General features: G+C 25.7%; 3 protein-coding genes across 4 annotated transcripts; 1 reads left to right on the top strand and 2 right to left on the bottom strand.

The window, feature by feature from the left end:
* Window positions 1-5,812: 5,812 nt before the first annotated feature.
* Bm2990 (Glycogen-binding regulatory subunit of S/T protein phosphatase I, putative) lies at window positions 5,813-8,371 on the top strand (the record flags this gene model as incomplete). Its single annotated transcript, XM_043073209.1, has 6 exons — window positions 5,813-5,980; window positions 6,192-6,310; window positions 6,480-6,623; window positions 6,726-6,942; window positions 7,792-7,923; window positions 8,189-8,371. The coding sequence occupies 6 exons, from the start codon at window positions 5,813-5,815 to the stop codon at window positions 8,369-8,371; spliced, it is 963 nt and encodes a 320-aa protein (XP_042929143.1).
* Window positions 8,372-13,542: 5,171 nt separating this feature from the next.
* Window positions 13,543-15,403, bottom strand: Bma-vti-1 (Uncharacterized protein; the record flags this gene model as incomplete). Of its 2 annotated transcripts, none has more annotated exons than XM_043073207.1 (5): window positions 13,543-13,627; window positions 13,766-13,893; window positions 14,325-14,414; window positions 14,851-15,004; window positions 15,198-15,403. In XM_043073207.1, 5 exons carry the CDS (start codon window positions 15,401-15,403, stop codon window positions 13,543-13,545), a joined length of 663 nt encoding a protein of 220 aa, XP_042929141.1. The 2 variants fall into 2 exon arrangements, with proteins under 2 accessions (XP_042929141.1, XP_042929142.1); XM_043073208.1 differs by having other exon boundaries at window positions 13,553-13,627; window positions 13,780-13,893.
* Window positions 15,404-16,413: 1,010 nt separating this feature from the next.
* On the bottom strand, window positions 16,414-18,370 carry Bma-mrps-7 (Ribosomal protein S7p/S5e containing protein; the record flags this gene model as incomplete). Its single annotated transcript, XM_001895030.1, has 4 exons — window positions 16,414-16,655; window positions 16,994-17,170; window positions 17,726-17,864; window positions 18,224-18,370. The coding sequence occupies 4 exons, from the start codon at window positions 18,368-18,370 to the stop codon at window positions 16,414-16,416; spliced, it is 705 nt and encodes a 234-aa protein (XP_001895065.1).
* Between the last annotated feature and the right edge of the window lie 3,590 nt (window positions 18,371-21,960).

The raw sequence follows: 21,960 nt of genomic DNA, 5'->3' as shown, positions 1-21,960 counted from the left end.
GTAAAAATAATTAATTAATGCATCTTATCACTCTATCCATCTATAATCATTTCATTTTGATAATTTCTCTCTCTCTTTTTTGTTTTTGTGAAGGAAAAAAAAGAACAAATATTTTTAATAAAATTTATTTCTAAAAGAAAAAAAAAAGCATAATGATAATATATTAAAAAGATCAATGTGATATATATTAAATGAATTAGATAAATAACAAAATATATTGTTTCTTTTTGTCTTCAAATGTTTGTTTATATTAAAAAATTTTTGTCAAATGCTTACATTAAATGAAATTGATAAACGGCTGAGTAATGTAATTCCATTTTTTTTCTTCTTTTTTGCTTTTTTTGTTTTTTTCTTTGGGAAGGGAAAATGAACGAAAACGAATTATCAATACGATATGCTATGTAAAAAGCCTAAATAAATAATCTATTATTGGTAAAGTTAAAAAGTAAAAAAAGAAAACAAAAAATAGTAAATAATCTGTGCAGATGTCAAATCAATTTTGTAAAACTATTACTTTTAAGTAATAAATTCAGGAGTCTTCTTTTGTTTTTTTTTTTTTGTTCATTAAAAACCTTTTTTAGCAACAAGAAAGAAAAAAAAAAAAGACAGATGAGGAAAAAGAATGATAGAGGAAATGAAAAATTTTAAAGAGAAAAAAAAAGTCAAGAATAGTTCAACGTTAATTTATCAAAAATCTTTAATATATTGGATGATAGTAAAGGAGGAAAAGGAAGAAGTCGATTGGATCAATTGTTAATGTACTTTGATATTATCATATCAACACTGAAGAAAAATCTTTTCCATCAGATAAGCCATCTGTGACGCATTGTGATTTTTGATGTTCTAAATCTTACGACTTCAATTTTTTCGTAATCTTTAAGTCATTTATTATAATAAGTTTACTTAGTTGTAATTAATTAATTCCTGGCAACTCATTTTTGTCTCATATATATATATATATATATATATATATATTTTTTTTCGAGTGGAAAATGATATAAGTTATTTGAAATAAGAATATAATTTTAGAAATTATTACAATATCTATATGATGTAAATTATATAAAATACATTATCATTATATTATATTACATGGGTAAGTAAAATTCTTCATTTTATTTGATAAATAATAGCAAATGAATGCAAATCGATCATTCTGTACGATTAAATGTGATTGCTCGATGTGTAGAAATGATAATTATAAAAATGTAACAAATGATTTGATATAAATGCTTTTTTGAATGCTAATATTAGCTAGCATTATGTTATCATCAACTATATAATATAATTCTTTTCTCGATACGGTCTGTTTCCTTTTTCCTTCACTCTCGAAATGTTAAGAATAATATTACTGCATTTGTATTATTTAAAAATATACAATAGTTCTGAAAAAGTAAAATTAAATTAACTTTGAAATTTTTTAAATATTATCCTTTTTTTTTTTGCTTTTTCTAAATTTTTTTTCTTTTTTTTGTTTTTTTTTTTTAAAAGTTTGAAATATATGAGCAAAGAAGGGAAAAGAAAAATGGTAGGAAAAGATGTGAAATGAATGAAAAAAATTTTTTTTTTTGTCTTAAATTTGAAGATAAAAATGAAATCAATTAAAATAACATTATATCAATTTTATATGAAAATATAATTTTCATAATTATTGTCATGAAATTTAACTGATATGAAAAGATCAAATTGATAAATGATGTTTAGTATGAAATAAGAATGTTCAGACAAGTTGCAGAAGAAGTTAGGAAGTAGATTAAAAAAATTCTCAACAATTGCTCTTGGCAGTATTTTATTATCATTTTTTTTCAATTTGTTTTCATACCTTTTTTTTTCTGCACTTTTTTTTTTAAAGTTTAAATTGCTCTAATGTTAATTCACATCTTTCAATGTTTCCTATGCTACATTAGTTAACATCTCTTCCTCATTACTTTGTGACGATACCTGAGCGAAATGAATGATCAAAGAATCAGTGAGTAAATTACAGGTAAAATCTATACTGGTCATCACTGTTTTTTCATTGATACCAATATTAGTTCAATATTTTTATTGGATACTTGCTAATTACATTACTCTTTTTTGCATTTACCTTTTTTTTTTTTTTTTTTTTTTTCATGTCACTTTATTTGTTTTCTATTATTTAATTAATTCATCATAAATTTGCTTAAAATTGATAGCAGAATTTTTCTTACTCTTTGCACATTGATACAATAAAATCAAAAGTTTTGTAATTTTACAATAATCGATTTATTGACATTTTTTGATTTCTGTACCAAATCAACTTGTAAATTAAAAAAAAGGAAAAAAATAACAAAGAAACATTCTTACGCTTATTAGATCTGAACGTGGACATATAAACGTATTCTGTAATGATTACTATTCGTTTATTTTATTTCATTTACTATATTATTCAATTAATTCATTATAAATTTGTTTAAAAATAATATCACAATTTTGCATACTTCACATGTTAGCACAATAATATCGAATTTTTTTTAACTTTGCAATAATTGCTTTACTCTTATATATATATATATATTTTTTCATTTTCATACCAAATTAATTTATAAATTAAAAGAGAAACTGAAATACTGAAACTTACATATATAAAATCAGTATTTACTATTTTAATTAAACTGATAAATTCAAAAATTCATCATCAGATCTGTAACCTATAACATTTATGTTATACATTATTTCACGTTATTTTATTTGAAATTATATGTATGATTGATTATTTTATTGACCAAAAATTTTTCACAATTGGGATTATTATCAAATTTCAGAAATCTGATAAAAATTATCACTATTGTTTGTTATCATTATTATCATACCTATCATATTAGCTTTGTTTAATTGTAGCATAAAATGCAACATTGCATTCAATTTGCTGTAGAATGAATGTTCATAAGCTTAACATAAATTTCTCTAACGTAAGTTAAACGAATTTAATTTGTGTATGATATTGCAACATAACATATAATTTAATAAGTGAGCAATTAAATTAATAAACGTATAACATAGAAATTCATCATTTAAAATAGTGATTTTTAATTTTAAACCTTTTTTTTTCTTTGTTTTAGGTATAAAGTATTGTACCAAAATAGATTTAATATTTTTTACACCTGTATAAGATTGGTATTTTTAGTGGAAATTATTTGTTTAGCTGTCAAAATATTGACATGAATGAGTTTTTAAAATCAGCCTTGAAAAGTTGCAAACATCAATTTATTACACAAACTCATATTGCCATGGAAATAAGAAACTGTTGTTGGGGAAATAAAAGATAAATTAATGAATGCTTTCTTGAATATAACTTTAATATAAGTTTCTCTAACATAAGTTAAATTTGTATATGATATTGTTTTTATTTTTTATTTTTGGAACTGAATACAGAGAAAATTCACGTTACGATGTCATTCACTATGCAACTGTTTAAGGCCAATTATCATCTCAATGAGTTAATTTCTCTTTTCTTTTCCTCTCGTTTTTTTTTTCACTATTTGAAAACTATGTCTATTAGAATGAACAAACAATCTATTCTAATTGCCCAAATTTTTATTTATTTTTCACTTTTATTTCATTTTATTTATTTATTATTTTTTATTTTTATTTATTTATTTTTTTTTACAAAAAAAAAAAAAATAAATATTTATTTTTTTTTTTTTTTTTTTTTTTTGTAAATAATCCGAATGGCTTTGATAGTATTACTTTCAAATTATTCCACATTTTATGTTAGCATATTTCTTTTAATTGAAATTTTTGTAAAGTATAAAACTTGTAACACAACAAAATATGAAAAATTTAAATTAGTTTTTTTTTCATTTTTTTATTTTATACTTTGATACTGAGAGCACAATATGGAATTTTATAATTTAAATGGACAGAAGGATGAAGTGAAATCATTGACAATAGAGAAAAAGAATAGTTTACTGATGAGCAAGTAAAAGTATGTTAGGCTTTCCAATTTTCAATTTAGCCGGAATACATACACACATACATACCATTCGTTTAAGTCTCTAATTTGTCGAATTGAACAGTAATCCTAAATATTGTGATTGCATTTAGGCGCTTTTGTCAACACTAAGGAAAGTTTTTTTTTTTTCAAAAATTCTAACGATAGCTATTGAAAAGTATTAGATGGATATTGGTAAATAAACATTCTTAGCTAATGTACATTCTTATTTCTGTCTTTTATTTTTCCATTTTGTTTTGTTAAATTTATGTTTCAAATTGTGATATTTTTGCAATAACTTGTTAAAATATCTAACAATTTTTTTTGAAGTGTTAATCAATATTTCAATATTTTCTTAAATTAATAATATTTCGAATATAACTCTTAATCAGTCTATTTGCTATGCTAATCTTAATGATAGAGATTATTTCACATAATTTGTAAGTTATTTTTCTAAATTTCCGTTGTCTTAAAGTGCTTGAAACTTATAATTTTAAGGATCATTTTTTTTTTTTTTTTTCAAGAAGCTCTTTAAGAGGAACAAACAATAAGAAAAGTGTGATAGCAATTTTTTTCTTTTCAATAAGCACAGCTGCTGGCTATAGTTGAGGGATGATCAGTATCAAATGTAAACCAGACGCTGATTTCAAGAAAAAGGAAATTGAAAAATTGCTTTGAAAATTAAAAAAAATTAAGGTAGAGCAGGAAAGTGATGGAAAAAGGCAAAAAAAAAAAAAGAAATATAATTGTTAGTGAAATGGACAGATAAGATTAACACTTTCAAAAGTTTGAAATTGATAAATTTAACTTAGATAAATTATTGTAGCATACCACATTCTTTTTTCTTCATCTAATCTTTTATTACTAATTTTAAAAAAAAAAAAAAACTTATTTACAACAAATTTTACTTATTACATTCGTCAGTGATAATGATAGGAATTCAACATTTGTTATAGCAATGAATTGATAAAGTAAACATTGCATTGATGTCAAAGTAATTTGTATAAATATAAGTTGATAATTTATAATTATTGAATTGTTTACACTGATGAAATAATCTTTTCGTTTACACATTCAATGTATGATCTATTCAAGCAACAACAACAAAAAAAGAGCCAAATAAAGTGAGAAAAAGTAAAATTCATAATAGCATTCAATGATAATACAATTTTTTCTATTAAATCATTTTTTTTTTCTTGTTTTTTTTTTGCTGTCACAAATAAAAAAGTAATATCTTACTAAATGTTAGAATTTTTGCTTTTTTTTTTTTTTTTTTTTTTCATCACTAAATATTTTTGACACAAATTTGTTGTAAGTAAAAGTAAAACAAAGAAAAAGTAATTGAAATAATTGTATTTTGAAAAGAAACAGAATGACATACTTTATTTGCAAATCGAAAAACATTTTCTTTTTTTTTTTTTTTTTTATAGCAAAGCAGACTATCAAATATCAGAGAAATATCATTTTTTTAAAAGTCTTCTCGAAATTTTCATTAAATTAGAGAAATACGTATAATATATTTCGTTGTTTGCACACTAATATCTTACGAAATGGTTGGTCTTTTTTTCCTTTTTCCTTTCTTTTGTTTTTTATTTCAAAGATTTTACAATATTTGATTATTTTGATTAAATTATTTACATGTTTCATATGACTTACGCTTAATGATATGATAAAAGTAGAGAAAAAAAATTACATGATATTCTTTTTTTCTTATTTATTTCAGAAGCAGAATGTTAATATCAAAGCTTCTTATTTATCATTAATTTTAAAACCATGATTTTATAATTAAAAAGAAAAGGAGAGAAAAAAAAAGAGAGAGAGAGAAAGAGGATCATGAATATTGTTATGAAAGGTAAAAAAATGGCAATGGATGTATCGACGGTTGCAATTGATGTTGGACAATTTCCTGAACAAGCTACCCTGCAATCACTCATTAGCAAAATTAAACATCACAATTTGCTTGACTTGAAAATACAACTTGGCACATCACCAGCTAACGAAGTTAAGAAAGTAGTTTGGACTCTTGATGTTAGTGTTTTACAACGATTTTTTATTTTTTATTTTTCTTTAATAATTTTTCACTTTATGATTTTATAATGGTTTTTCTTCTTTCTTTTCATTTTTTTTTTTTTTTTTATCTTTTTTCTTTATTTTTCTTTTTGATTAGAAAACAACATTTAATTTAAACCTCAAATTTATCAAATATTATAAAAAATTAAAAAATTTTTCAAAATTGCAGAAACCCGAAGAATCATCACTTCGTTCATTCATAAATCTATTCAAGTGCTTACGTAATGATGATACGAATTTTTCATCGGATGATAATACACAATCAGATGTCACAAAAAGCAACAAATTGTAATAAGTTTATTCTAATTTAATCACTCTATCTATTTCTTCTTTTTCTTTACAAGATAAAAAGAAAAATTTCGTTTGAACTTTTATCATTAACTTTAAAATTTTTAATTTTTCATTGATGAAATTTGAAAAAAAGAAAAAGACTGCTAAAATCATGTTTTGTTATAAGGATGCGTTCAAAATCACTTCGATCAGCGTTGCGTACACCTTCTACACCAAATTTAGGAATGCGAAAAACAGTGCATTTCGCCGATTCATTTGGTTTGGATCTTGTACATCAGAATTATTATGAAGCAGATGATTTCTCAGTCGAGTATGTATTAAAAATATTGCATTCATTTTTCCACTATAAACATTTCATTTATTTTAAAATATTTGTTTTATTTAAATAATTTTAAATTATTACAATTTCTAGGTTGCAAAAATTTGGTGCAACATTTCCTCCATTATCTACCAAAATTATCAAACGTCCAAGAAATGTTATGCTAACCTTAGCAAAATTTCACGAACGTACTGATGCGGAAATTGATTATTTAACACGCAATCAAGCAGTTTGCTTAGAATGTGTTAAATTTGTTGATATGAATATCATTGGTACCATAAATGTTCTTAATATTGCATATGAAAAGCAGGTTAATCAATTTATTACATTTATCATTTAGCTAATCTAACAGATAACATTCTAGCAAATAAAAGAATAAATGATAAATTAGGAAGATTTAGATTAATTATTAAACTTCATTTAAAATAAAATCTTTGATTAAATGTACTAGTTAGTATTTTAATATTTTTAACAAATGTTTTAACAAACAAGCATTTCCAATTCTAATGGTATATAGAGATACACCTTTAGTATAACTGAAATATGAACTAAACTCTAACCTAGTAAATTTATATGAATCATTATCAATCGGCAATCTATATTTTCTTAATGAAAAAGCGATACAAATGAAACATTGAATTTAATATTGACATTCGTTTCATAACCTAACAAACATTGGATAAGAAAGTTAGTGTCTGCTAATGCTAATTAGGTCACAAATGACTTTTCAAGAAAATTATTTTAGTATTCTAACATTTCGATTAAAGGAAAATACAATTAATTTAATCAGTTTAATGGTCTTATAAACAGTACTAAGTTTTTAGAAGATTGTAAAGCTATCATTTTTCTTTTTTTTTTTTTTTTTTTCAAGTAATCATTATAGAAAAAAGGAAGAAAAATACATCTAATTACTTTATGATGGTGAGTAATGCTGAAATCTGAAAAATATAAAATGAAAATTGTAATTCTGATTGAGATGAATATAGAAATATAATGAATATTTAATTTAAAATATAAATTACCAAGTTATTGAGTATGCCTTAAGCTAAACTTTTTAAACTTTAAAAATAAGCCAAAATGTATATTTTTTTTCTCCTCATCTTACCTTACATTTTTTTATAAAAAAGTCTAATTTACATATTTCAATTTTATTTTTTAGGTATATATCAGATATACTACAGATAATTGGAGAACAAATATCGAAACAGTTGGAAGATACAAGAGTTCAGTTAGAAACGATGACACTATAGATAAATTCACATTTATCATTTCACTTCCCACCGATTTCCCGGTATAATTAGTTTTCGTTTTTCTTTTTTCAAACATATTTTTGCTAAATATTTAATTACTTATACCATTTTATTATAGTCCCAATTAAATATTAATAGTATTTAGTATCAGTATTAACTCATTTTATTACTACGAAATTAATTTGCTCCTTAAAAGAAGTGTAGTTTTCCTTTCTTTTTTTCTATCTTAAAACAGATTGCAATAGTATCAATAATACTATGAAATCAAAGATTAATTTATTCGATTATTTTTTATTATATTTTCAGCTTGGTGCAACATGTGAATTTTGTATACATTACATTGTTAATGGTATCACATATTGGGACAATAATAAAGGAGCCAATTATATTGTTGAAGCAGTGGGGAATATCCCAATCGATATGAAATTGATTGCAAAAACATTTAAATTATCAAAAAATACTCATAATCAACAGATGATAAAAGATTAATCATATGATAGCTTGTATTATATCATTCGCTTCATACTCTTTATCATTTTCATTTCAATCAGCAAGTCGAAACTATTATGAGAGACGAAAATATGCAAATTGATAACAGTTATTTGGTAGAATGTTCGTTATTTTTAAAGTTTCGTTTCATTTTTTTTTAGCAATTGTGTTGTAAACAGTCAATGACATAATGTATATTCATTGTTTATTTGTTATTTGTGTCTTTAATATACATATATATGGTATTATTATTAAAATGAAAATTCATTTTTTTATTTTTATTCCAGAAATGAATTATAAAAGTTTCAGATTGGCTATAATATATGCCTACATTATTATTTGGGATATTATTTAATCGATACGAAATAAGCTGATAGGAAACAATTTTTATTTGTTAATTGGTTCGAATGTAATTACTAATAATCTCTTCGCTAATAAATAAATCCTATGAAATTTTCATATCTCAATGACATATACAAATGGATGAATTGAACAAAATTAAATTTGATCCTTTTCGTTACGAATGTCATAGCAAATATGATATTTTTTTTTTGATTCTAAGTTTATGTCAACATTGAATATGATTGAATAAAACTGTGTTTTTTATAATACAAACGATTGCATTACTATATCTGTGACTCGTTTTACTTATTAATTATTTGTTTTTAAACTTTATTTTTAAACATATAATTGATACCACAATAAATTTGATTGCATAATTCCAGAAGAAGACAAAAGAAACAGAAAGGCAAATTTTTTTTTTCTCAGGTTATTGAACGGGAACGAAACAGGTAAAATTATGAATGAAAATTCATCCTCAAAATAATTAAAAATTCTTACTAGTGGATGCTTGTATACATATTCTCTTTTTATGATTTAGGCCTAAAAATGCAATATTTCCAAAAAAGTTAGGCTAAATTTAAATCGGGATAAAAATATGCCAATTCAAATTAAGAGATGAAAAATGATGAAAATCGAAACTGGATGCTATCTTAATCAAACGAATTTGCAGTTATTAAAATGAGATAATTCCTAATAATTTTTCGATTGTCTTCTACCATAAAATGTTTTTCGTCGAAGAAAAATAAGACTATCATAAAAATAATTCATGAAATTTATTGTTTGCCCAATTCTATTATTATTTTTATGCGGTTCAGTTATCTTTTAATCAATTAATTATGTCACTGGACAGTCCTCAAAATTATCATATTTGACATTATGCAATTTTCAAGTAGTTGCTGTTCATATAAATTTAAGGATGTATGTTTTAGATGAATGTTTTTTTGAAATATGTTGTCTTTAATTGTTATTAGAAATAATTAAGTCATTTCTGTCATAATTCCATTTCCTTTTAAAGATAAAATATTTAAAAAATATTATTAATTGGGCTTATAAGTTATTTACAAATAATCTAATTAAACTTATAAATAATTTTATAAATAATTTAGGTTACAAAAAAGTTTCCGCTTCCAATCAACAATTGCCATACTATAAGAGGTTGCGTTTATTGTTGGAAGTAGCATTCATCAGGAAGATTGAATAATTCCAAATGAGTGCTAGCTATTTAAAATTTTCAAAATATTCTTTAAATTCCTAAACAACACAGTATAACATCAAAATAACATTTAACAATAAATTAGCGAGAATAATAGCTTTTAAGTTTAATGTTCTCTCTAATACTCACTTAACCAAAAAAAAAATTAAATAATATGACATTTTTCTAAATTGTAATTTCGAAATTTAAATAAAATTTTACATCGTTCAACTTTCCATTATTTTTCTAATACATTCGACTAAATGATAAGTGTTTCTTTTTCATTTTTATTTTTAATTCAGCACAATAAAAGAAAAGAAAAAGGAGCTAAAAGTTGAGGCGGTCATTTTAACGTGTACTGCACTGATTCCTTTTTCTTTTTTTTTTTTCTTTTTTTGGATTTTCTTTTTTCGGATTTTTTTTCTCATTTTTTTAGATTTTTTTCTCTTTTTTTAGATTTTCTTTTTTTCTCTTTTTTTTGGGGGTTTTTTCTTTTTTTTCTCTTTTTTTTGGGGTTTTCTTTCTTTTCTTTTTTTCTTTTTTTTGGAGGGGTTTTCTCCTTTTTTGTGCTGTTAGTTCATAATGCGCCGTTTTGTTATTGTTAGTAATGTTCTACCTTTCGATGGCGCTTTTTTGTTTTGTTTTTTTTTTCTTTTTTTTTTGCAACCAGTGCAGGACAACGTACCATCGGACCAGCCCCATAGATGCATAGCCTAGAGATCATTAAGATATTAGTTTGGTATCTATTATCCAATAGTTTTGATTGGTTTACTGAAAACAGAAAAACAAATGAAAAAAAAACAATTCTTTAACATATTGTTGGATTATCATAAAAATATTTTTATTAGAAAATGAAAAAGTACTAAAGTTCAACAAATAAATATTTAAAAATAAGAAAGAAGACATCCAAAACAATTGAATTTTCAAAAATAAAAATCAAAAAGTTTTAATCAATTTTATTTCAAATTTCCAAAATATGAATGTTTTGTTTAGAATTCTTCAATAAATAAATTTTTTATTTTTGTTTTTTTTTTTTTTTCTTTTTTTTTTTTGCGCTAAGGTCATCTCTCTACAAAATGCAATTAAATTACGTTAAAGTAATTTAACATCTAATTAGTGCAAAAAAGAAAAAAGTTTTTCCCCTGAATGTGTCAAATTGTGTAAATTTCTGCATTTTCAGGCAGGGAATATTTTACATTTTACATTTTTTTTTTTTTTTTTGAAATCTTTCATATTTTCAAATGTTAATACATTTAAATATCATTTAGATTATTATAATCAAAGTTTTATTATACAATTAATGATTATATACGGTTTTCTAATCTCCAGTATAAGTCCTTATACACAAATAATTTTCAACAATTCGGCTAATTTGTAAGGATAAATTTAAAAATTAAACATTACCTTTACATTCAGCAACATACTTGATTACTCAAATTACATCGATGTTTATGTTTATCAAATCTGAATCACAATGACAAATTACAAGAAATGATTAACTTTTTGCTATATCAGTAAATTTGCCACTTAAATTATAAAATTATTCATATCGTTATTTTCAAATATGTTTTTGTATAATTTTAGAATACACATGCTTGTTACGGAAACCACGTAATATAGTTGTAATTCGTAATTAATTTAAAAAAAAAAGTGGTTTACACCATTGACTTTTAACCGATAACCTTACCTAATTAGTATGGTACTTACTGATTCATTTCTTTCAAAATTTAAAAGACTGATTTTTGCATGCAAATTAAGAATGACAGTTAAGTTATTGTTTTCTTATTATTCAAACTAATCTTAAACATAAAATTTGTCAGCATATTTTACCAATAAAATTTTCATGAATAACTTCCTAATAGATAGCTAATATATTACACAGTAAAATTGCTTGTCAGTAAGCAAAAGAAATATGAATTTCTTTTTTTTTTTTTTTTTTAAATAAAAAAAGTGGCGGTCAAATCTATTAGTGTTGCACCCTTTTTCTCATCCCTTTATACCCGACATTTTACAATTTTTTGCCTTTTTTTCGCAAGTTTTGTTTTTACAATTTTTTTTCTGTTTTTGTCAATTAACAATTTTCTTTTTTTTAGAGAGTGTCTTTTTTTGTCATTTTTCACTTTTTTTGGCTCGGGAGGATGCAGACACATTTTTATTTTTTAACTCAGCACTCAACCATACGCTATCCGCTGTTTTTTGGGAACACTAATAAGGACCAGCCCTATGATCTGATTATACATGCTCATAGATATGACTATGGTGTACCTTAGATTATAACTCTGAATGGATTGGACAGTCAACAAAGAAACAAACATATATATTTGTTACGGTTATCGATTCAATTTTTGTGCTGAATTTTTGCAGATTGGTAACAATAGCTAGGTTGAAACTGTCTACAACAAAATATCTCAAAAACACAGGAGTGTTCGGAAAATCTGCATGCATTTGCCAAAATTTACCATTGCAGAACTTTAATTTGAGGAAAAAGTAAAAATGAAATTCAACTTGAGTAGTGATGAAAAGTGACGAACATCCCAGTTAAATCTTTTTTATCTGATCACTTTGCTGAACCAAATTCTATTTGCAATTTCAGTATATAAATTTCACTTTTTTACCAGATATAAATTCGAAATGCCGAATTAGAAATCAACACTCTCATACTTCTTTCTAATTTAATTTTTTAAATTCCTCCTTTCTAAATTCCTAATTTAAATTCGTGCAAATAACTTTTATTATATCTAAACTGTCTTCAACTTCTAATAGTTCCCGAAACTTGAAAAGTTAAATAAAGTATATCAAAGATTTTATTGAATCGAGAGTCCAAATAAATGTATGAACATTTGAACAATACATAAACAAATAAATCCTACTGCTTTATCAATTCAAAACATGAAATACCTATTAGCATGAAAAATTACGAATCATTTATTTCAATATAGTTGAAAGTAATAAGCAAAAAGCATTCCGAGTATATATTCTGCTCTGAAATGCGACATTACGGTATTTTTTTTTTTTTTTGAAAAAGAAAAAAGAACCCATGACGAATTTTTACTGCTGAATTAGATTTAAAAAAAAAAAAAAAAAAAACAATATTTTTGCCTTGTTTTGAAATTCCTCACTCATCAGCACTTTAGTCCCTAACCGTAGTAAGATTACAAAACCAAATAAAATTTGAAGACGACACAGCAAAGTTACGCAGTGGCTCTTCCAGAAGCCGCAAGGGAAAAAAAATTTTTTTTTTGTTCTATATAAGTGAATTTTCAGAATTGAAGGACGACTAAATGACTGACAAATAAGTATGAGTTATAAGAGATCAATAGAAGATACATCATTTTGTATGAAATCTGAAAATTTGAAATCCACTACATAAATATGTTAGCTTTTTGGTTGGATAAGCCATATTGCTACATTACGCTACTTTGAAGAAAAGCAGTGAAGTTGTATATGAAGAATCATGATTTAATGCTATACTTTAGATCAGAAATAGATAGTGAAAGAGAAATTCTACCATCTGAGATTCCTACTTCTCAAGATGAACTACTTCAACCATAAATACATTTTAACCGTCAAATTGTTTGAAATCCAGAATTAACAAAATATGAAAATAATTGCTGCTAAATGAATATGTGTTCCATCATCACAACGATTTATAAATGATGAATAACAGTGAAAACAGAAGTAGCACAGCGACAATAAGTAGTAGTAAACGATTCTGGATTATTCTGAAAAACTTATGAAATTTTAAAACCATTCCTGAATGAATCAAAATCACTCTTGAAAAACTCGTAGATGCTCCTGAATCCTAATTAGCTCATCAACAATTTGAAATAAAGAAGAAAAACAATGCTAATTATGAATACCTGCGAATCATTACCGATAACATTTTATGGCTTCTATTTAAATCTCTATCTGCTTGTCGCATACGTTCACGTGCCCGCATTATTGTTTCACGCTGCGAACTCAGATCGTTTAACACTTCTGTTCCAATCTGAAGAAATTTTTTTTTCACTACGAATTATATTCAAAGAGAGTTATTATTCGTTTTTAATACCACAGTAGCCATGACCACATGTAACTGCGTAGAGAATTTCGCTGCATACTGCTTATCCACTTATCACAGTTTCTTTATTTTTATGTTCACGGGACTCGTTACATTTAGTATCAGATATAAAACTATTATATCAAGTGAAGAAGCAATAAATATTCATAGATCACTTTTTACTTTCTTTTATCTACCTTTCTCCTCTCTCCTCAATTTTTTGAAAAAAAAAAAAAAATGCATTTCTTCAATCTCAAACAAGATTTAGAGTTCAAAACAGCAATATTTGTCCAATAAAAGTGATGAATTCTGAAGAAAAAAAAAAAAGAGAAAATTTAATGGTTGTCCGATAATTACTACAAAATTCAAACATAAAGAACCTGGTCCGTTTCAATCACCATTCTATAAGTATCTTGAAGTCTTCTGGATGTTCTCTCCAATCTTTCGGTATTTTCAATCAGTTGGTCTTGCTATAAAAAAGGATATTGTCTGACATGAACTCGAAATTCGTGAGGAAAATTTGAAGCTATTCATGCGTATCACTAGAAAATTACAGAACGACAGAACAAAGTCTTTCTAATTACATGGTGATTATTAAAATACATATTTGTTTGAAAAGTTTAGTCTCACATTTTTCGTTAGCAAACATGTATTCTTATGAATGTTTAATGTTCTTAACAAAATGAAAACTTTAAAAGAATGCTCATCAATTTGAGAAAACAGTATATATGCAATCCAGACCTTACAACTTGCATGGATCAAGGAAATTAAAGTGCTATTAGATTTAAAAGTAATTCTAATCTTATCACTAACAATGAAGATTCAACATAGAACATGACTGAATGGTGAAAATGATGCATTGAAAAACGAAGAAGAATGTGGGACATGAAAAAATTCAAGACTGACTTGGTTCAAAGAAATTTGATTATCATATGCCAACAGTTCATCGCGGTCAGCGTTATCCTTCAAGCGTTGAACTGCTTTATCCAGTTCAGCATCTAACTGCTTTTTGTCATTCCGATAGCTACGAACTCTTAATTCATATTTTGATCGTTCAGCACTGTAAATCGAAAATATGTTTTTCCAAAAACAACAAACAGAAGAAATTACAAGCTTTTTAATTCAATACAATCATTTTATAATATTGTGAAATTACAATATATATATATATATGTTTTTGTTATTTTGATTATGTAACTTATAGTTAATAAAAAGAACGACATACATGCAGTTCTCCTAAGATAATAACGTACCTTGATGGCATTAATTCCCTGACCGTCAATTCCATCTGCTCCAGAAGATTTTCAACATCAACCAATAAACGCTGAATCTGCTGAATCCCTTCAACTCGCCCATTTTGATCTAAATCTCTCAAACGTCCAATACGTGCTGTAATTTCAGCAGTCTGCACTGAATACTGATGTTCAAAATCACTTAACAACAATGTATTCGTTGTCATCCTCTAGGAAATCAGTTCCTGGACAACACCATAATACCCTGAAAGACAGGAAGACTTTATGCCAAACAGAAGCAATAAAAATATTAGAATTTCCTCATATATAATTACATCGCATTCTTCGTTTTAAAAACGAATATTCATTAACACCATTAAGATGTGGCCATCAATCAGTACAACTGAAAAACCGGATATATGGAATACGATGTGAACCACAAATTATATCTGTATAATTCTAGTATTAATAAACAAAAATGAATGTGCAAGTCTAATGCAACACTGCGAAAAGTTTCCCAGTAAAGCTGTAAAACAAAAACTTATTATGAGGATGAAAAAGAGAACGGTAAACAAATAGTTCAAGTAAGAGGGATTTCGGGAAAGCTTAAGCCTAACAAGTTCTGAACTGCCTTACAGATACTATAAAATCGCATAGAAGTAGTTTAAATTGTAGATGATTTGCAAAGCACAAATAATTTCCAAAAATAACAAACCAGGCACTACTTTAGTTCAATGTAGTTACTATCCACTAAACCACACTATAAAACAGCTTTTACTGATGACAATTTTCAACTCAAGAAAAAATGTGAAACAGGTTATGAAACCAACAACTCGTACTAAAGAATGTGCATTTATTTATTCAATTTAATTGAATGAAAAAATTTAGTAGGTATACGCGTAAAATTCAAACACAAAGGTATGTTTACATATCAATATGATATCATATTGAAACATTTCACAAAATACACGCGTTCATCGTCTGACAATATAAAAACACAATGATCTGCAAATAGTCGGATTCAGAGCAATTTTGTGACACGTCAATACATTAAAACCGTTTATGTATGTACAGTGAGAAATTAACAGATGAATTGCGAAAATCAGCATGATATCACATAAACTTCCCTTTATTTACAAGCCAACATAATGATTTCTATCATTCTTCAAGAAAAATATTAAACAATATCTAGCATATTAAATAAAATGTTATGAATAAATCGAAAAAAACAAAGATTTTATTGTCTCCTATAATGAACATAAGCTCGATTTGCTTCACACTGCTTGTGCAATTCCTGCTTTGCTTGCACAGTTAAACCTTCGTTTTTGTAAGCAGAAAGCAACTCATCAGCTAATATATGTTGAAAATGAGTAGCACCGTGAAAGGTTTTCTGTCGGCAGATATCACGCATCATTTTCATTGCTCGGAACTCAGCGTGGTGATCTGATATCGGACATGGTACCATGTAAGTTTGTCCACCTGAAAAAAAGTCCTTACAAGGAAAATTTTTTTCTGGGCGCAAAAGAACTGACATTACGCAATTTACTGCACATTAATTTAAGGTTAAATAAAATATGTAACACAAAAATGCATAAAAATCTCAAAAGGATATATGATAACGATCAAGATAGTTGATCGTAAAGAATAGTGAAAAGTTATGGTGGTCAATTAAGATAAAACTCATCCATCAAAAGAGTTAGACGCATTTTGAAGAATTGACGCTTGCTTCCATGCATTTGTTAAATTACTTGTAGTCGACTTCCATTTAAGAAAAAAAAAAAAATTGGATAAGAAGTAGTAAACAAAAAAGGACTTACCACGAATAAATGGACGTAAAATCATGATAGGGCAGCAATTCTTAATAGCTTTTTCAGCAATTACTACCGGATCAAGCTCTATTTTCTCTTTCTTTTCATCGCTGGCATCTCTCCACAAAATGTACTGACGTCTTTTTATTATTTCTAGTGCTTCCAAAACAATTTTCCGCATTTTTTCTACAATATATAATAAAGGAACATATCAGTGCGTTATATATATAATCTCGGATGGTAATATATTTCAAAGACATGTGATAAGTATCAGTGTTTTAGCCACCATAGGTTATCATTTTGGAAGTAATGCTGCATGCGAAACACATAACACAGAATGATTCAACAATATAAATTATAAGTTGCCTAAACAACTAGTGAATAAAAGAAGCAGAAACAGCGATTTCTTCAGACACAAACTCTTATACAGATTTCGGACATTACTGAACTCCGAAGGGTAGACAAAACTATCTCACATTACAAAAACGATAGAAAAGACCTCATATTGGTACCAATTAAGGTATTAACATCCACGACAGACTCTAACCTGCCAAAGAGTCAAACAGCAGTGTTAGACAAGATTAATTCTAAAAGTCAAATTTTCAGAAGATCTGATTTCAAAATAAAACAGGGAAGAGTGAAGAGATAAAATCCAGATTAATAATGGAAAAAAGAATGTAAGGGGAAATTTCAGAATGCCATTAAGAATTTTCATTTGATTAATGGAATAATTTGACTAACCTTTCATTCCACGTAGCATACACACATTAATCAACCTATCTATCACGGCATTTCGATAAAATACTGGTGTCTGAACACTAGTCATTGCTTTTATGTAGCAGTACCGGCGATCATCGTCTGGATCCAGCGGTTGATTAAGCTGAAAATGACCATAAGGTTTGATAACCTTTCAATTCGCTAACCCACACAGCTTGATGAAAATGACATAATCTTAAGGATATAAAATCCCTTCACATCGTCTTATATACTAGATCACCTTTCGTATCCAAATAAGAGGTAGATTATTCAGTGAGAAGCTGCTATAAAAAAAAAAAGCGAAAATTGCAGAAAATAACAAAAGTCAAGCAACCTATTTTGATAAACTTGAAATGAATAAACAAGTTTACAGCAGTAATAGATATCATATTTAGTAAAGCAAAATGATTACTAACATGATCAGAATATATAAAACCCACTAATAACTGTCTCAAAAAAAAAAAAAAAAAAAAAAGGAATAACCTGTTCCAAATCTACGATTGGTTCCCGAAATACTCTTGGATCATATCTGGAATATACTGCAATAGACTGTGAGAGCATTCGTCTAGATGTAATACCAAATATGCATAGATGAGACTTGTTTTCCAATAATTTTACCAATAATTTCATGCTGTAATATGTATTAAATTGCACGAAATTGATATAAACATAAAACACGTCTATCATCACTCTTTTTCCTTTTTCCATTTTATAAATTTCTGACAATTTAAATTTCCACTAATGTTTAGTTTTAATTCATATAAAACTACTGCTACATGCTAGCAATTCCTCACGTTCTAACAATTACAACTAGCGTACCAATAACGTGAAACAACGTGTTAACATCTATATCATTCAATCTGTCAGAAACTATTAGCAATTCCGGAACGAACCAGTTATAATGTAAAATTTGAGAAATAACACTTTGTCGCATCACATTTCTTCCTCTTTCAATCACTGAATACAATAAATATATATTACATGCTGCACTTTTCCTGCTGTTCCTCTCAACATTTACAACATTCTCTCTCTCATCGCATCAACCTTTGTACTCTCTTCGATTAAAACAAAAGAAGAAGAAAAAAAACTTCCTCATGTTCTTCATCATTACCACTACTATTTAAATAGCAATTAACAAATGCTTCTATCTAATTACATCATATTTTGAAAATTTCATCTATTCCTGCATCTTCCTCATCTCCTATATTCCTTATCTCATCCTTCGTCTCTCTAAACATCTCCTCATACTCCATTCTATTATCACTTCTTGATATGATTTTAAACAAACATGGGATTGTCACGAAATTGTCATTTTTGAAATTCTGAAAAGTTTTAAGTGTGTACTGTATTGATGTATGTCATGCATTTGCCTTTTATCTTCTTCAAATTTTGAAGAATTTCAAAAAAAAAAAAAAGGCAGTAATCATTATAAGATTGTCAGTCAGGAAAACATGACTGACCAAAAATGACCAATCATTCAATGCTATGTCAACAATTTAAACATTCCTTTTAATTGCACTGCTAAATATACTATCGTTTATTCTTTTATTAGACCAAATAGATCAGTAAGTTTTCTCTTAGATTAAACTTATGCTTTTTTATGATTTCATTATTGATGGAATTTATTAGATTTACTGAAAAATGCCAAATCTAAAAAAGAAATTTTTTTTTTTTTTCATATTCTTAAGCATTAATTTATTTAATAATATAAGCATTATATGGATATAATTTATCACTATAAATCACTGTTATCATCATATTCTCCATAGTGACCTTTCGTATTAGATGATAGCATTATTCTATTGTGACAAAAGCGCATATTCCATTTTCCTTCTTATTAGCTAACAACATTGTCTGTTAATTATTTATTAATCAGATCTTTGCTATTGTTTTTTGATCATTTTCAATGGGTACAAGAACAAAAATGACAAAGGTTTCTTTTTGATTTAGAAATTTATCCCTAAATGCCAAATGTTTTTTTCCAAAATTCAATTATTTTGATGAAATTAAAAAATTTTAAATTTCACTAATTTCTGGAATTATTTGAGTAGTTTCAACAAATTATTTAAGGAAATAAAATGACGAGATATTTTTGATATATGAGTTAAATCTTTATTGATTTCTTGAAATAAATGATATATTGATATTTTTGGTGTGAATCATACAGAAATATTTAGAAATGTTTGAAACATTTATTTTCTTCAACGGTTGCATTTTTGTTCTGGTTAATAATATTCCAGTTTAGGACAATTCTGAAATTTCTTGTTGCAGCATTTTTGGAAAAACTTAATTTGGTACTCTTTTTTCTTTCTAAATTTAATTATCGATTTAGAACTTAAAATATTAATTTGAATAAATAAGAAAGAAAAGAAGGGAGAGTGTATTGTACATTGACCTTTCATGTAAAGTAATTATGAATTGCGACATTTGTGATCTTCTAAACTGTGGCTAAAAACGAAAGAAATCCCAAAAATATTTTCATCAAAATTTTTGTATATTGCGCAATCCATTGTTGAAAAGCTTTTCCGAAAATATAATCAAACAAAATTTTCGGAATTTGTTTTTCTAGGGGAATTTGTTCCTTTTTTTTTTTTTTTTTTTTTCATTTTCTTTGTTATTCTTGCCTTTTCCCATTCGAAACGAAGAAAAAAACGAAAAATTGAACAAAAAAAGAGAAAAATTCATTAATTTGATATTTTTCAAAGAATAAAGTATTTAAAGTCAAAAAATTTCGTTCGATTAGATCAGTGGTCATTTATCAATTGCTTCATATTAGAAATCTTTTCTTTTCTTTTTACTTTTTTCTTGTTTATTGAAAATTGAAAATAGTTGACCTTTTTATGGGGAAAAGCAAAAAAAAAAAAAAAGGAAAAAGGAGAAAAAAGTATGGATGACAAAAAAAAAAAAATGAAAAAATAATGAAACTAATTTTAAAGTAACCATTGCGACATCTATACGATTGAACAAATAAAATTGATGTTCAGTCGCTTCATTTTCGTTGGTCTTTTTTTTTTTTTTTTTGAAATATCTTTTATGTTATTGATAATATCAAAATGACTCACTTAAAACAGAAGTGACATTTTTATTACCTAATTTGATCTCAATCCTTTCGTATACTTATTGAGTTTTCTTCATTTTTTGTAATCATTTCTTATCAGTATTTAATCAATTTAATCATAACGATTTATTATCAAATAGTAGCTTTCAGGAATACTTGAAGAAAAAAAACAATGATTTTTCAGCATGTTTTTTTTTTTTTTTCTTTTTGAGTGGAATTGGCTTATTCATTCTTATATGTTTTAAAATCGTACAAGAAATTTTTGAAATGATATTACTTTTAAATTTCAAATATTACGCTATCATAGCGTAACAACGTTTTTTTTTTTTACACGTGCACAATGATTATCAATTTGAATGTATTTTTTGACGAATAATATTACGCACTACGTGAAATAATATTAATGTTAAACCTAAATATACGCATACTAAAATAATTTTTATAACATACAATAATGCAACAAAAAATTTTCTCAGTTTTCAAATTATTTCCCATAAGAAACACATGAAATTTTGAAAGATATAACATTATCAAGTCTTTCAGTAGAAAAGTATTCAAAATTTTTCAATCTTAAAATATTTAACAAAAATTATAATAAAGCAATAACAAAACATATAAAACATAATAAATAGATGTAAATTGTCAAATTTGAAATAAAATTTTGAAAAAAAAGGAAGGAAAAAAAAATGCTAACATAAGAAATTTGTTTCAAAACGAAACAAAACTTACTTTACGTATTGATCATACCAAATTCTTCTTTCTTCTTTTTTTTTTTTTTATTCCATCCACAACTCATAACATTTTATTTAATCATTATAGCAATTAATTTGTTTACCTATTCTCTAAAGGTTTAATGATCAGTTTAATAATTACACCGTGTCTATCTATTATTTTTTAATAAGTTTATTAATTACTTACTTTGGAATAGTTATGTAATAGCAAGAAATCTACTTATTGAAAAACAAATATTTGCAAATTTTACTATCATTAACCTTTTTCTTTTTCTAAGGTTAATAATGCGAGTTAAGCAATGATCGAAAAAAATTTGTGAAATTATATCAGCCTGAAAAGACTAAATTTAATCTTTAGCTTAAATTTAACTATTTCTACCACTATTTGTTGTCTTATTATTAAGAGTAATCAACAATAACTTTTTTTTTTT

This window comes from Brugia malayi, assembly GCF_000002995.4.
Source record: "Brugia malayi strain FR3 genome assembly, contig: Bm_v4_ChrX_scaffold_001, whole genome shotgun sequence".
Lineage (NCBI taxonomy): Eukaryota > Metazoa > Nematoda > Chromadorea > Rhabditida > Onchocercidae > Brugia > Brugia malayi.
The sequence above is the reverse complement of the archived record's forward strand: the minus strand, read 5'-3'. Positions and strand labels throughout refer to the sequence as shown.